Here is a 17,819-nt window from a genome sequence, read left to right as displayed (position 1 = left end):
GGCAATATAGGATTGAGTCATGAGTGTCATTTCTTTTGGAACAAAAGCTAGATTCAAAATTTTTGAATGAAGCCAAAATTTCCTCAAGTCACTTCTTTTTTAATGAAAGCTAGATTCAAAATTTAAACATACCTTGGAAGTTGTTTGATGTTGGAGTTAGATGTATCATGTGGATACTTCACAACATTTCAAGGATTTCTAATCCTTACATTGTGATATTCATGTTGATTCCGACTTAATCAATGCATTCAAAGGTGCAATTATTTTGCAATCCCAGCTTCATTGGGGACTTTAGAGGTCATAATGGTTATTCATGATAGAATGTTTATCATAATGCAGTAATCTACAATTGAATGCTAAATTATAACTCTTAAGATATTCATGTCAACAGAATTAAGATCAAAATGTGAGTTCCGGAAAATATTGGCACAACAAATCTTGATTGCAATATTTCCTACTGTCCAAATTTACAATTTGAACTTTTCAACTGCTTTTTGTTTCTCAGTAAGGTGCCTAGAATGAAATGAAAATGTACAATTAGGTTTGAAACTACAATGCCATCTCCACTAAATAGTATTCTCCAATCATCTTGCAATCCTAATGGACATTTAGTATTATTTTAATGACGAATGACTCTTTCCACAAATCCAAAGCTTAACCAGTTTAGGAATGAGTAATTCAAGTTGGAAACTCCTAAACCGGTCAAGCCAAAACTGAACTCTTGTTGATTCCCACCTACCAAATAGAACAAGCAATCAAATAGACTCCATGAAGAGCTTGGCTGAAGAGAAAACTGTCAATTATCATCTTATAGTGTGCTAGGAACAGTAACCATGTCTTTTCATTCCCTATAAACAAAATCCTAGAAAGATTGCTGTAACGTTATAAACTTATACATTGACAAAATCTAGCTTGCAAAACATGAACAAGATCCTCTTAAATTGAACATTTGTTTCAAAAGTTCGACATGTTAGAAGTTCTGGGTACATAACATGCATATTAATCTTTATATCTTGAAACATTCTCATCCACATGTCGGGTAGTGCTTCATTGATCAAATATGATTTTGGATAAAAATATTTGTCCTCAATAATACACTGAGATTGGATTGCTTCAACAATCTTTACTTTGTTGCATTAAAATATTTAAATCAACACACTACATGCATAGGACATTGATAAAACTGCATCTGGTTAGAGAAGCTAACTATGACTAGAACAACATTTTGTGTGATCTTTCAAAAGGAAACCACTACTTCCTTACATACAGGTTGTACTGGCTTCTCAAAACAATAAGCCTCCCTCTTTAGAGAGGCAATGTTAATAAATGAAAGTGCTATATACAAGTGGTGCATCTGTACATATATGAACAAACCATGAACGAAGTTGTACATTACTTGGTGGCATCCAGAAACATTGCTCGAGTCCAATGTTCTACATCTTCAGAATCCGAAGGTGGTGGGGGAAGAGTAAGATGTTCCACCAAATTCCATTCATCTGACACGTTCTCTCCAACCTTCCTTTCCATGCTATTAAAATCCCTTGCTATACAATAAAAGCTGTTTGCAACACTCCCATTTCCTCCAATACTAACCTTAAAATCCTGAGCAGACGAGCATATTAGGGAGCAAATTAAAATCACTGATTTGATAATCATGAACAAATAAGAGTAACGATGACATACTCTGCTGCCTCTCCCTTGCCAGCTTATTTCCATAGTGCTCACACTCGACAAGGCACTCGCGGTAAGGTTGCTTATCTGTTGCATTGTATTTTTGCTGCTCCTGCATATTAAAAATCACATTCAATAATATCATACACAGCATTGGATTCCCTTTTACATTTACAAAAAATAAAAGCATACCTTTGCCTAACATCCTTAGATGAAAGCATAAACAAAAGCTCAGTGAGCATTTGGAATGTAGACATATTGGACGGCACAGGTACCAGATGATGACTGTAGCCATAGGACGAGACACAGGCTATACTCCTTTTCAGAAGCTTGATACCTTTTCTCACTTCACTGTGCATTTCTATGGTCTGCAATGAACTACTACCATATTTAGAATTACCATAGATATCTTCTACCCTACTGTCACTAGTTCCTTCCATGGTTGAAAACCCCATTATGCTTGTCCCTTTTCCTGAAAATGTCTGCTCTTCGAATGGAGAACTTGCATGTGTTGGAATAAACAACGGGTACTCATCACTGAAAAACAGATAAAAATAGAAGATGGCATCAATATTCCCTAGGATCAAGCCTTAGCAGTGTAGCAAAAATTATATCAATCCAAAGAGTTAAACTAAATCTAGTCCAAAGAAAGTGCTATGTTTACCACAAATACTCAGCTATAATAAAATCATGTATTTTTCATGAACTCTACAGCCATTGTTCAACATTTATTAGTCAAAATTACATATGGCCCCACTTGCTATATTATGTTGTATTTGACACACTTGTTATATATATATATATCTAGATATGTGTTAAATCATGCAGATGTCTTGCCTTTCAAAGGAATTTTGTGATTTCTTCAGAGAAATAAACTCCTCCACCCCGGGACCTGATGCACTGCTAAGTACTTGACATACATTTCACTTAACATATTTGACCTCTGAAGACAACAATAAAATCTATCTAATCTATCTAAATATTACATTGGCATTGGTACCAAAGGAACAAACCTAGAGGCAAAGAAAAGGGAAAAGGGCAAAAAAGGAAGATGCAAAGACCTTGTGGCTACTAATGCAAAAGACAAGGTCACGTTCAGCGCTTTCATGAGCTTACATGTACCGATAGAAAAATTCTTTAGTATCTTCTTATCTTATTTACTTAATAGCATTTATTTTGGTCTGTTCTCATAGAAGAACACTTAAGACGTAATCTCTTGTTTGGTCTTATAGGCCATTTTGGCCTCTTTTTCCCCTCTCTTTCTGTCTCTCTTGTCATCTACAGATAAAGGCCATTATCTCCGGCCATCACAGGTTCTCCCTCACTTCGGAGACCTCTCCATGGTAGATTGACCTATGCTAGAGATCTTTCGAAGACGAAAGTTATAATATATCTAACTCAAGAATCTCACATGTGCCGAAAAACAGATTCTCTAGTCTCTTTCTATCATATTTACTGTGTAATATTTATTTTATTTTGATTTGTTCTCAAAGACGAGACAACACTTAAGATGTAATCTTTTGTTTGGTCTTTATTTCTCTCATATGTGTTTTACCATATTCACACATTGAGACTCTGTGCTTAGAAATATGAATATCCCTTCTTAGAAAGGAAACACACATTGAGAAAACTTTTTTACTTAGGTCCCATGGGTCAATATTGGGCCTCTCTATGGAAGCAAACAAAATATCTAATCTAATCCTCAAAGCCTTGACCCTCATTTTTAACCCATAGCTCAAATGTTAAGTTTCTATATAGAGTGTTAGAGTATCTACTTCTCGTACTTGAATATGGTTTGTATTTCTCTTAATCGACTATAGATGGGAAATGGTCCTCTAAACAAGGATGTGTTGGTGGTTCTGCAATCCTAAGGAGGCCCTCCTGGTTATGCTCGAGGAGCCAGGCAGGGAGTGTGTCACAAACTTTAGAAAGTGACAACTTACTGGTCTGACCTCAGGTTTCCCTTCAGCTCAGTGTCCAAATGGCAGGGCATTATTTTCCTCATCTACTTGGTTTGGCAGCAATATTTCATAGCAGTGACTCATATGGAACCATTAATGAGTCGTGGCTCAATCTAGCTGCTTAGGCTGCCCATTCCATAGGTACCATCTGTAGCATCACTTTCCAATGGTTCATGTCAGGCGGTGTCTTCATCCAGGTGATTTACAACTTGGAACATAAAGTGGCAACGTAATATTCAACCAGCATGACGTCATTCATCCTGAATGCTAGCTTGAATGATATGGCACATTGTTAGCTCATTTGGTATGCCCATAGAGCGGATTGCAGCTTGTGTTCCCAATCTGTTATGTTTTCTCCAACAATCTTTTTGAAGACACTTTATAGCATTGCATGTATCAACTCTGCATGGAAGTTAGCCTACAAGTTGTATGTAGTACATGCTTGTCGATCATAGCATATGGTTCATGAGGTTCCAGATGATGCAGTTGATGAAGTGCCCACCTTGGTTACTCACCAACTCAATGGGGCAGCAGAAGATGTTTTCATATAGAAACTGTTCTGCTGAGGCAGTAGTGCTTTCAGGGAGCGGATTCACTACAACCTATTTGGTACAGTATGTGAATGATGGCTCATTTTTTTCCCATATCCCACATTGAAAGGTGTGGGAAGGAGGGGGGAGTCTTGTAATTGAACTCCCCTCCCCTAGGTTTAGGGATCTTATTTTCAAACTCATCTATAATAGTTTGGTCTTGGTGCTTCTTCTTTTGTAATATTTCTTAGAGAAATATTAATCTTGGTAGTGTCTGAGGACATAGGCAAAATTAGCCGAACCTCATTAAATTTCTTGTGTCTTTGTTTCTCGTATGCTTCTTGCTTTTATTTAATAGCTTTATTTTGGTTAAATATTTTCTGCTTCCACAACATAGTAGTCTCTGGCCACAATGATATATCAGTACCCTGTGTGCAAACGTAGATTTGAACAGTCAGACAAGTGAAGGCCTCGTTTCTAGGATGACTTGACAGGTAGGACATGTCAGTGTGGCATGCAGACTTCTTCCACTGGCTGACTGAGGTGCTTGAACGTGTCACGCTACTTAGCAGTACGAATGTCACCTTTCTGCACCGTTGTTCACATGAGTTGCTCTGTCAAATTTGTCATGCAGTGCCTTACACAACATAATGAAAACGGTGATGCCACTATGTGGGTCTTGGTGTTTCATGGCTCCAGACATTGCACTGCCAAATATGGTTAGTGTCCTTGTAGTAGATTGTACCACCCAGTAAGCAGAAGTTATAATGTCAGATTGCATTGCATCTAGGGGTACTCCATTCTCCAAAAAGAATGTCATGTTCACTAGCCATTGGTCAAAGTCCGTAAGCGTTCAAGAACAAGGATTCCATCAACAATACAAATAGTGTGCAATGGCATTCTGTGTCCGGAATGTGAAAAATGGCAAACTCCGACTCTCGGAGGATCAATTTTCAGCACATGAATTTCTGATTAGCATTATAGACTCCCAGACACCAATTGTTCTTGTATACTTGCATCAAGAGAGCCAATAAAGATGTTCGAGGCATCCACAAAGACCTGAGGTTCAGATTTCCAGTATGATGTGTTGGATAGATGATCTTAAAGGCCGGAACACTTTTTCAATGATCTGAGTCCAAGAGAAAGGTGTCTGGTAGACAGTTGTGTATAGCAAGGTCACAAAATTGGAACAAATATCAAAGAACCTCACTGTACGTACCTAGGAACCAGCCAAGGCAGTCATAGAGGCCAGCACATCAAGAATCACTTTAACTTTTCCCTGGGTTCATCCCAATACCTTCCTTGCAAACAATATAGCCAGAAAACATGGCCAGCTTAATCATGCCTTGCAGCCATTGTCAAGACACTATGTCAGAAGGATGATTCTCAGCCACACCAAACATTGCGAAATCATTGAGAAATACCTGCATGATTGACAGGATGTATGACTCAAAAAATTTGCAATGATGCCCTAGAAAGTCGCTGGTCTTGTCTTAAGGATGAACACCATGGCCACTGCAAACCATACGTCCCAGTCCATGCCAAAATCAGTCTTCTCCTAACCCTCCTTGACCATTCACATCTGATTATACCCACTAAAATTGTCCATGAAGCTACATGTCTCATGACCCACAATGGTGTCTATACTGTCTACGAAGCAAAACTATCGCAGATAGTGGCGGCCTTTAATATCCTGTAGTCAATGCAAACTTGGATTCCTAGATTTTTCCGTTACTGCTTGAAACAACTCTCAAGCTCAGGTCAGATGTATTTTTGACAAACCAAGTTGCTTATACATATGCGTACTGATGACACGCACATGTGTGCTGCCATCAAGCATCAGGGATCCACAACAATGATTAGCAGGTTGAGACACAGGATTTTCCATCTAGAACTAACCATAGGTGGTGCAGCCGATGCCTGCAGCTGCTTGACCTCTGTGGTTCTGTGCATAATGTAGGAGTTGTTTCATTGGGGTGGATACTTGACATTCCGTAGAAACCAACTATATCTTGTCAGAGGCCACCGCCAAAAGTGATGGGACCTTGTTAATAGGGCTGATTCTGTTGGGTCCAAAACGTTTCTACATTCCCCTGAAGAGGTCAGGCGACTGCATGTTCCAATGGTGAATGCCAATTGCTCCACATTATCCTATCCCATTCATTTTGTAGTCTTGCAGTTTATGTCCCAAACTCATTCTTGAGTTTGGTGCTGGATCCACTCTAGCTCGAAATAAGCATCCGCAGTGCAGTTTTATTGCTGGGTGAAACCATGTACCATGTCACCGATACAAGCCCCAATTAAGTTATCTACCTAACAATCGGATCATTAATTGCTGATGTGGCTGACCTAGTGGCAATGCTACCATTCAAGGGCCAGCGAATGGCTATGGTCAACTTCTTCAGCTGAATCCTGGTCAGTGGACCTGTTTGCATGTGGGGCTCGGCTACCTCATGGTAGCAGTGTAGTGGAGTGTATGGATTAGGACCTCGTTAATGCGAGGGTTACTGAAAGGAAATCTGATGGCTGTTAACTGGATGTACAGTATTCTGTGGGTTGGCCAAGTAGCAGTTTTGAACCTCCCACCATACCCATGATCCTGGCCACACTTGGATATGTTGTCTCACAAATCAGACCAACAGTCAACACGGTAGGGACAGGCATTGTCGCAATCACAATCACAGTCAGGATGGTGTCCATTACGAACGTAGCTGCATTTGGAGTCGTGGCAACAACAGTGTTCATTGTGATTATAGTTGCAGTCTGAGTTGTGGCAATTCCGCCTATCCAGCTGGGGCTCTATCTTGAGTTCCTATGCCTGATAATGGTCAGTTTCGGTTTCAAAACAGTGGCTGTGGTTTTGTGAATAAAGTTGTACTTAAAACCCCTGACAGTATGAGTCTGAGAGTGGCAAAGGGCATCCTGGATCTGGATCATGCAGTCAACAGTGGAATGACTGTGCGGCATATTGTACATTGGCCCGTTTGGTGAAACAGACATGATCAACGTATAGTTCTGCTGCTCCACCACAAACATTATAACATTGCCAATGGATGGGCAGGTACTATCACAAACTATCAGGACCAGCCTGTCAATTTAGTTGATGTGATCCAATTAGAACTGCAAGCGACGTGAGGGAAGAAGCCAAAGCAGTCATCACTACCACTGTGGTTGTACATCCTTTTCCCTAAAGCTCTAAATGAGACCCACAAGGCGAAGAGCCTATGCCTATTCCAGCCCACCTCCACCATACCATTACCATACCTTTAAATTGCATAAGAACAAATGCTAAACCCGAAACTAGCATAAGAACAAACAAGTTTAGTGGTTAATTATGTTTCCGTTATTCTTAATTATGCTTTGCAATAAGTAATACATTAGTTCTGGTTATTTGTTTGTCTTAGTAGGTAGTAAAGCTTTACTTGATGTTTATTTATGATAATATGGTATTAATTAGCTTTGTGAAATGTAGATGGTGATTTGAGAATTCCCACATCTGTAGCAGTAATTGGTAATTTTCCCAAAGGGTTATTAATATAAACAATATTACCTGTAAGCAGAACTTGAATCCCAATATGATGATCTTTGCCAGATCTTTGATGTAGAACCCTAAAAAAGAAAAATGCTCTTTTTAAAATAAAATATATTGTTAGAAAATATAGTACAACATGACAATAAAAAACTCCTTGTTGGCCCTACTATAATAGTGAGGATCTCAATGGCAAAACGAACCTTCTAAGATGTTGTAAGACTAGCTGTCATATAGGTATGCATCTAAGGACAAGGTGCCTGCACAGCTCAGTTACGAGAACTATCAAATTGACCTACATACCTGTTGTGGTACTCCATGAAGACCACCAACTAAGAACTCATTTCTCATACCCCAATTATATCATAGACCTCAATACTGAAGGTCTTCAAACACTACCTTTACTAAGGGGAGAGTAAAGCTCCGGCTCCCTGAGCAAAAAGCACCCAAATAGCTTTAGCAATTGGGCATGTCCCGTCTCAAATGTGTTGCATTTTGAAGCCACTGCTAAAGACAAACCAAAGAGCACTTTCCCAAGCAATGAAAGAATGGATTGCCATACCACGTCCAATGGTCAAAACCACTATCATAAACATGAATGTAGAGATATTTTCACAACTACCAGGTTCTATCTTCAATCAACTTAGAAAAAATTATTTATGTGCACTGTGAGCATTGACTATTGCTCTTGAATACCAATCTCTATTGTTCCTTTTCCACCAATTCTGGAATAGGGGCCTCAAGAATTTGCAAAGCAGGTAATGATTGCCAAACATGACCATTCGGCAGGTATATAAAACCAGGTTTGCCATCATCAGCCTGAGTGGCAATAAAATTGCTTTTTGCACAGATACCAATGTAAGCTTTCATCATACGATAGAATTAGAGTTGAGACTTTCTTTGTATCCAAATGCAATGCTCATAAGGACGTGAATACCTTGATTGGTACAGTTTTACTTCACTGCCTGCATCTGACATCCGCAATTAATCAATCTCAAACTTTGTTGCTAGGAGAGCACCAAGTGTTGAGTCATTCTGAGCATTTCGATGATCAATCACAAGTTACAGCATACCACCATGTTAAATGATGCTTCAATCCTAATTTTACCTTTTCTGCAAAATACAGCATCTCTCAGTGAATCACCATATCTACCATCATATGATGATATCATAAGATTTGCTACAAACTTTGTTGCTAGGAGAGCACCAAGTGTTGAGTCATTCTGAGCATTTCGATGATCAATCACAAGTTACAGCATTCCACCATGTTAAATGATGCTTCAATCCTAATTTTACCTTTTCCGCAAAATACAGCATCTCTCAGTGAATCACCATATCTATCATCATATGATGATATCATAAGATTTGCTACAAACTTTGTTGCTAGGAGAGCACCAAGTGTTGCGTCATTCTGAGCATTTCAATGATCAATCACAAGTTACAGCATACCACCATGTTAAATGATGCTTCAATCCTAGTTTTACCTTTTCCACAAAATACAGCATCTCTCAGTGAATCACCATATCTACCATCATATGATGATATCATAAGATTTGCTACTATGGGGACCTATTAGGAGACTTCAATGCACGAACTATAATTGTTCGCCATGTTTGTTCCGTGTTAAGGACACCTAGACACACTTTTTAAACTTCTTCACAATATCTTTTACCACACCAACCAACTTTGGATATGAAGTCTGGTCATCACAACTCTCATACATATTAGCTATGCACTTTCATGCTTGTAAAGCATCTCAAAGATCATTCCACCACATGCGTTCACGTAATAGTGATGGAGCCAATGTAGAATTTTTATTCTTGTTTTAGTATGGATGACATTAATTCGCCCATATTTATAATCAAGATTCATCTATTAAGCTGATTTTGGCCTCTAGGAAACCTCTCCATTCTGGATTGACCTATGCTAGAGATCTTCCAAAGACAAAAATTACGATATGTCTGACTCAAGAATCTTACATGTATAGATGACAAGATTCTTTGGTCACATCTTAGTCTACTTCTATTATTTTTTTACTTAGATTTATTTTGGTTTGATGTTCCCATAGACAAGACAACTTTTTAAAAATACTAATATAGCTTTCTTGCTTCTTTCACAACTTCAAGATCTTTCCTGAAAATTTCTAGAGATCTGATATTCTATGCAAGATCGCGTCTATGAAAATAAATTGTTATGATCCAAGAATATTCCTGTGCTTGATATATGAGAAAAAGTTGACAATAAACTTGAATATAGATTACAAGTACTATAGTAAAAGAACTGGACTGCAATAAGTTGACTAGAAGTATTTGTATGTAACAAGAGAGCATGAGAAGACAAGATTTAAAAGCAAGAGAGCATTAAACCCACATATATAATCAGACACAGACTGTATCCATCTATTTAGGCACTACATTTGCACGACATAAGCATGTCTCCCTAGAGAGCAAAATCAACTGGAGAGAATGGCAGCAAATCCAAGTCAATACCAAAATATAAAATTACAAAGTCAAAATCACATCAAGAAAACACGACATACCTTAATATGTGCATTATGCAGCAAAGGTGCACCAAGATAATGAGCTGCAAGGTGCAGTAACTGAAGCATGTAGCTGCATCCAGAACAACAAAATTAAGGGTTCTCTAAATTTCACACAGAGCAAAATCTAATAGACATCACGAGAATTTTGCTTGTTAACCTACCCCAATGATGCTGCCAAGTCTTGCTTTCCAACTGAATGAGGGTCATCACCAACCGGTAAGCGAGAGCCACAGATAGTCCATGATGGGGACATGCTCGAAGTTTCCTTATTACCTCCTCCAACAGTTGGCTAGGACACCAAACAATAATACTCCAGTAAAATTATGCACTACCATTCTGGCAATCTCAGTCTATTCTTTAATATAAAGGAAAAACAATTTGACTTCTAACATTCTCATCGATTATGACATAAAAATAAATAAAGATCAGGACAATACCATGTATTTTAATGGAAAAAACTTGCAAAGTTGACGAAATACAAATCTCCTCCTTTGGTGTATTTCCAAACTTATTTCTTTCTAGAAAATAAAGCACATGTCTCTAGTTTTAAATAAAAAAGAGTAAGAATTTAGAAACATAACCAAAATAAAGAGGTTTTAGATCATACAAGTTGCAAATTATGGGTTTGAACAAGATCTGGCTGATGCTGACCTAGCTGCTCCACCTGTTTCTTTGCTAACTTACAAAGAAGAAAGAAATCAAATTATTTTGTGGAGTATACAAAGAATTAACTATCTATACAGCTAAATGAAAAGTATGAGCAAACCTGTGCTGATGCTACAGCAAGAAAATGCGACTGTGTATCTAAATCTTGTTGCTTAATCATTAGATCCTCTTGTCCTGGGAAAATACATAAATCAAATATCTCAAAAACCATTTATGAGATTCAACAGATGTACTTTATTATTCTATTTCATAAACTACAGCTAACCTTCTTTAAGCTCTTTTTCAGACTCTTGCAATCTTTCCTCCAGTTTAGAGATATTATTTTTGTGTACCATACGCCAATGATACTGTTTATCTGCTTCATGCTGAAATTTTGAAACTACTCAGTGGCATTCCCAATTTAAGAAATTGAAAATGATTAACTCACATCTTCCTGCCTCCACATTGGTTAACAGGTAGACACTCAATACTTTTAAATAAAAACCGGTGCTCCACTAATATATGTATAGCAAAATGTCCCATTAAAATATAACAAAAAACATGTATGTCCATGCAATGAAGTGGTCAAAAGGAGAAAATTTTGAAGCATGTGATTATGATGATTTTCTAGATCAATCATTAGATTCTCCTTGCAATTAGATCTCTGCATCTCCACATACTGTAATCCCACTATTTTTAGATGTAGTCAACTATTTTTATCTGTAATCCTCCTTGCAATTAGCAATGTAGGTATTAGAGCTTACTTTTAACTTTTGTACATCAAGTTTCTTGCATGAGGCATACTCCGTCACAACCAACTAGGAATGTTAGCTTAAACTCGGAGAGCTCACAGATTATTACACTGCTTTTATAGCATAGACCTTAAGAATTATCAGAATATATCACATCTCTCATAAATGCCATGCAAAAACTCGAAACGATCAACACATCCAATGACAAAAGAAATTCAAGCAATTTAAACCAAACGATTGTCACCAAGAAAACAATAGTAAACTAAATTAAGGATTACAATAAACCCTCACATAATATTTGTATAATAAAAACAAATACAAACATTTTGTAAAGAAAAACAATATGTCAAGAAGTTCTCATAAACAATTCATGCATGTGCAACAAACACTAACCTTATCCATTCGTATATGGACAAGGTCAAGTGTGTTGGGATTAAAGGCCCTTTAAGTTTCTCTAAGTAAACTAGAAAAACGTTTTTATATTATTTAATATTTTCTAATTTTTGTTAAGTTTGTACAGTCTCGTTTTCAAAACTGTACTGCAACTTTTGTAGTTTGAATGGGATCCACTCGGCATTAAATAGGCATTTATGATGCCATGACTTAGATGTCCCATCAGCATTTAAAGCTCTTCTTCTAAGACCATATTCTATGTATCTTGGATAGCACATATATATGTGTACACTCCTACCTTGTATATGTTTTAAGTGGTAGACTTTTGTTTTGCAGAACTTCTTATACTTTTTTAATCCTTCCTATGAGTTAAACCTCATAATTGTTTTTAGTTTCTATATGTTTTCCTTCAGATATTTCAGAAAACTGTCATTCTATCTTCTACTTACAGCTGGTAACAAAGTGAGTGTTGCATCCTTTCAGGATCTCCATTGATTACTCTTCCACCTTGAATAAGTGGGAGACTTATTTTCCCTGTTTGTTTTGTATTCCTTCTTTCACCATGGCAAATACATCAGCCGATGTTGTAGTAGAATTCAGGAAATTTGATGGCACTGGATTCGACTATGGAGGTTAGAGAATTAGAATTAGAATTTTTATAGTCAATAAAGAGGCCAATTTTGACCTATGGGACCAGAGTATACATGTGTTTTTGATATGTGTCTCCTTCCTAAGAAGGGGTATTCATACATTGAAGCACAAAATCTCTATGTGTGAATAACGCATACACATATGAGGTAAACCTTCTCAGTGGTGTCTTAAGTATGGCACTCAAGTTATCACTCCCTCTTAGTATGTCAGCATATCTTGAACGAGCATGTGAAGAGCAAGTGACATTCATCCTCTACCATGCCTTCATTGCATACTATGCCCACTAAATCCTTAGGAGGCTCCTTACACTTTGTAACTTTCATTGATGACTACTCCAAAAAGTCTTGGGCATATTTGCCGAAGGATAAGACTGAGGTGTTTGCTGTTTTTAGAAAGTTTCATGCCTTATCATGACCGAAATGTCTAAGGACAGACAATAGAGGACAGTACAATGGTAGTCAATTTACAACTTTTCGTGCAGAAAATGGAATCAAAAGAGAGCTTATAGCTCCATACAATCCAACATCTAATGGAGTGGTTGAACGATACAATAGGGTTTGATGTATGTTGTCCATAGCTAATCCGCCTCATGCATTTTGGGGACAAGCTTTACAAACTGCAGTGCGCATATTAACAATAGATCCCCACACAATTCACTTAAAGGTGGAATATTGGAGGAGATTTGTTTTGGCAAATCCAACTTGTATGATCATCTGCACAATTTTGGTTGTGAGGCTTTTGTGCACATTAGATAGGAGATGAGAAACAAGTTGGATGCAAAATCCATCAAAGGCATCTTTTTGGATACGATGCAGAAGGTGAGACGGGTTACAAATTTTGGTTACCACATCTTACAAAATTTGGTTACCACATCTCACAAAGGTAATCAGGTGTTGTGATGTTGCATTCAATGAAGCAAAGTTGCTCAAAAGCAATTGTACCTCATTAGAATCAACAAAAAAGAGTGAAATTTCAGCAACCACCAACCATTGACTCAATAATAGCATCTCAGGGTGATGAATAGTAGAGATTTAGAAACCAGTTCTATTGCCTGAAGATGGACAGCAAAATAGAGAAATTTTAGACCATGAAGATGACGATCAAATACAGCCAACTACAAATGAAGAAATAACTCCTGAATTACAGCAAGAAGATATTCCATTAGATTTGGAACCAAGTCCAAATAATGCAGATCATTGGGTTAGGAGATCAACTAGGTTGACGCGTCCAACCCAAAGGTATGATCCATCTCTTCATCAAATACTTTTAACAGATGAAGGAGAGCCTCTCACTCTTAAAGAGGCTAAGACATGTGAGCATTCTATCAAGTGGGGGTTCGCTACGCAAGAGGAGATCAAAGCACTCCATGAGAATAACATGTGGGAGCTTGTGGAGCTACCCAAAGGTAAAAAGACTATACCCAACAAGTGGGTCTACAAGGTAAACACTCTTGAAGGTAAACCCAAGTATAGGCTCATTTAGTAGCCAAAGAGTACAAACAAATACAAGGAATTGATTTTCAGGAGGTTTTTTCTCTAGTGGTCAAAATGACTACACTTCGAACACTTTTTCCTATATCAGCCTTTTTGGATTTGGAGTTACATCAAATGGACGTAAAGACGGCTTTCCTTCATGGAAGCCTCAATGAGGAAATCTATACATTGCAACCTGAAGGGTTCCTGATTCCAGGAAGAGCATACTTTGTTTGTAAGCTTTGACGCAACCTCTAGGGGCTAAAACAAGCCCCATATCTTTGATATAAGAAATTTGATTCTATCATGCTCTCAAATTGCTTCACTAATCAGATGTCTGTCTCTATATGAAAAAGGAAATTGATGGCCATCCAATTATTTTGGTTTTCTATGTTGATGACAAGCTCATTGCAGCAAAGCATGAAATCTGTTTGTAGGAATTAAAATGCAAACTCAAATCTGTATTTTCTATGAAAGATCTCAGGAACACTAAGCACATTCTTGGGATAAGAATCAAATGGGATAGGCAAAAAGAAGTTACTATTTGTGTCCCAAGAGAAGCACATTGAGAAGGTATTGGAAAGATTTCATAGGACTGATGCAAAGCCATCTTCAGTGCTTTTTCAACCACATGTAAAGCTTTCAAAAGCACATTATCCCAAAGACATAGAGGAAACAAAAAAAAATGCAAGCTATCCCATATGCTTCAGCTTGTGGATCATTGATGTATGCAATGATATCAACACGACCTGATATTGAATATGCAGTTGGAATAGTAAGCATATTTATGACTCAACCTGGACAAACCCATTGGGTTGTGGTTACATCTATCCATACATATCTCAAAGGCACTAAGGAAAAATGCATTTGTTATGGCAAAGGGAACTTGAATCTTCATGGTTATTGTGATTCTGGTATGGATGGAGATGTAGAAACAAGAAAATCTACTTACGGCTACATCTATACTATCGTAGGGGGAGCTATTTCTGCACTCTCTACTACAGAAGCTGAGTATATCTCAACTACAAAGGCTTCAAAAGAAGCCATTTGGTTAACTATTTTGTGTAGTGAGCTTGGATTCCCAAAACAAATTCCAGTACTACATTGTGATAACCAAGTGCCATATGTTTAGCAAAGAACCATGTTTACCATGCAACTAAACATGTTGATATTCGCTATCACTTCATTAGAGAGGTGATAGAGAATGGTCAAATCCAATCGGTAAAGATTGATATCACCAAGAATCTGGCAGATTGTTTAACAAAGTCTTTCTCAAAGACTTCATTAACACTGCCTTGAGTGAGTGGGCGTTGTCTAGTAGAGTAACCTAGCTCCTTTAAGTGGGAGGTTGTTGGGATTAAAGGCCCTTTAGGTTTCTCTAACTAAACTAGAAAATAGTTTTTATATTATTTAATATTTTCTAATTATTGTTAAAGTTGTATAGTCTCGTTTTCAGAACTGTAGTACAACTTCGAAAACAATATTTTGTAGTTTGAATGGGATCCTTAGAAAAGATTCCACTCAGCATTAAATAAGTACTTATGAGGCCATGACTTAATTGTCCTAGCAGCATTTAATCTCTTCTTCTAATAGCAAATTCTATGTATCTTGGGTAGCACATATGTGTGTGTGCACTCCTACCTTGTATATTTTTTAGGTGGTAGGTTTTTGTTTTGCAGTTCTGCGTCTACTTCTTTGATCCTCCTATGTGTTAATCCCCATAATTGTTTTTAGTTTCTATATCTCTGCCTTCACGTATTTCAGAAAACTGTCATTCTATCTTCTTCTTCCTTACAAAGTGTAGGCAGCACATATCTCTTTTCATGGAGTGAAGAGATGTAGTTTTTACATCATTGGATAAACCTTAAAAAAACATCGTGTTCAAACACTTTTCATGGTCAATCATGATAAGAGACAGAAAAAGGCCATGTCTTGCATCCTGGAAGAAAATAAATCTCGAGCAAATAAGAACACAAGAGTATGACATTGTTCTTGCCAATGAGTAAAACAAACAAGAGGGTAACTAGTATCACAGGCTCCAATAGCACCATCAACATTATAAATCTTGATCCAAGTTCCTCGAAACAATGTGTAACATGTCCTTCAAGTATCAAATCTTTGAGTTGTATCTCAAGTGTAATCATGTCCCGTCTAAATGGATTATTCAATTAAAACAATTTGGTACCAAATTATTGATTGCAAAATAAGATAACTGAATTTAGAGAACCTTTGCTTTGAGACGAGCCTGGACTTCCATATACAAGTTATCACGGCGCTTTGACAGGCTTCCCAGTAGCTTATATTTCTCAATCAACCTGAAGGTGGGGGGGGGGGGGGGGGGGGGGCAAAACCATTGAAAACTCAAATGAAAAAATAACACTAAATTTCAATCTTTTGTAGAAATAAAATACAACCATAAAAATAACACCTTGAATTGATGCATTTTGCACAAGCTGAGGGAGCATTGACATTGTCACATATGCCACATGGGCAGACTCTCAATGCCATGGCATAGATTTGACGTTATTTTCCTCCTCCTCAGTATGCTACCGCTTCAAATAGTATTCAAAACTGAACTTTTAAGTGAACTTCTCAAGAAATAATTGCACACATGTATCTGAACCTTAATCCCTTTCTATGAGCTCGCTCTTCTCATGAATTGGAAATCATATCTAGACATTTTTCTGAGATGACATGTTATCCGCTATCAAAATTTTAAAGGATTGGGGAGGTTTGCTTCATTTCAACTTTGCTTTCGGTGTTATATTTCCTTCCAAGCTCCGAGCATCTCAAGTTGATATCGTATCTCATACATAGACTTCGAGAATATAAAAGAACTGTGTCCTCAAACATTCAAATCTCAAGGAAATCGAATGGAGAGCGAAAAATAAGATCAGGCCGTCTCAATAAGAGTACGAAGGGTGTTGCGAAATAAAAGGACAGAGGAGGTGTTTTTCCTTGACATGGAATCTAGACCTCGACATCAGTAGGATCTCTGAGGATGCAAAGAAAGCCATAATCACAAACCAAACGGAAGCGAGGAGCATGTAATTTGCGGAAGTTCTGAAGGGAGGAAATACCTGCAGTAAAGGGAAGGAAGACGCATGCTGAACGGGGCGATCGAGCGGCGGTGATTACGAATCCGAGGAGGAGAGAGGAAAGAGAAAAGCTGGGGAAGCATCGAGAAAGACAGGCAGGAACGCAGGCGCGAATCAAAAGGTTAACGAAACAGCCATGGCGACGGAGGGGGCCAAGTCCAAAATCGTCAGAAATTACCAAAAATAGGCCTGTCGTTTTACCCTAATTCTCATATTGCCCCTCACACTACACCCCCCCTCTTTGTCTCCCTTGCTTGCTTCACACATGGAGTCGGCCTGTGAGTCGGCTCGGCTGGCTCTGGTCAAGACACACTGGCCAGTAAACAATGAAGGGAAAGAACTCATGAGGACTCCTATTGCTTCGCGAACTCCGAACTCTGGTTTAACCTCTCACCTAACAATCGGCAATGGTTCGGTTTGGTTCGGTTCGGTTTGAGAGGGTCCAAACCAAACCGTTTTTAAATAAAAAAAATTAACCTAAACCAAACCAAACCAAACCACGAAACCATTAAACCATTTAAACCATAAAATCCGCGGTTTCGTGCTTCAGTTTCGGTTTTCAACATAGGTTAATA

The 17,819-nt window shown here is 37.9% G+C and overlaps 1 protein-coding gene across 1 annotated transcript; it reads right to left on the bottom strand.

The window, feature by feature from the left end:
• Positions 1-1,169: 1,169 nt before the first annotated feature.
• LOC147856896 (DNA-directed RNA polymerase II protein) lies at positions 1,170-17,364 on the bottom strand. Its single transcript, XM_087328268.1, has 13 exons — positions 17,227-17,364; positions 16,575-17,141; positions 16,374-16,461; positions 11,165-11,264; positions 11,000-11,073; positions 10,841-10,912; positions 10,671-10,751; positions 10,395-10,522; positions 10,231-10,303; positions 7,713-7,771; positions 1,864-2,208; positions 1,684-1,783; positions 1,170-1,602 (listed from the first exon to the last, which is right to left on the bottom strand). Exons 2-13 carry the CDS (start codon positions 16,652-16,654, stop codon positions 1,393-1,395), a joined length of 1,410 nt encoding a protein of 469 aa, XP_087184394.1. The 5' UTR covers positions 16,655-17,141; positions 17,227-17,364; the 3' UTR covers positions 1,170-1,392.
• Between the last annotated feature and the right edge of the window lie 455 nt (positions 17,365-17,819).

Source organism: Azolla caroliniana, unplaced genomic scaffold (assembly GCF_043228905.1).
Source record: "Azolla caroliniana isolate FFs.n. ecotype wild unplaced genomic scaffold, voAzoCaro1.0.p SCAF_12, whole genome shotgun sequence".
NCBI classification, from domain to species: Eukaryota; Viridiplantae; Streptophyta; class Polypodiopsida; order Salviniales; family Salviniaceae; genus Azolla; species Azolla caroliniana.
This window is presented reverse-complemented; position numbering and strand designations above follow the sequence as displayed.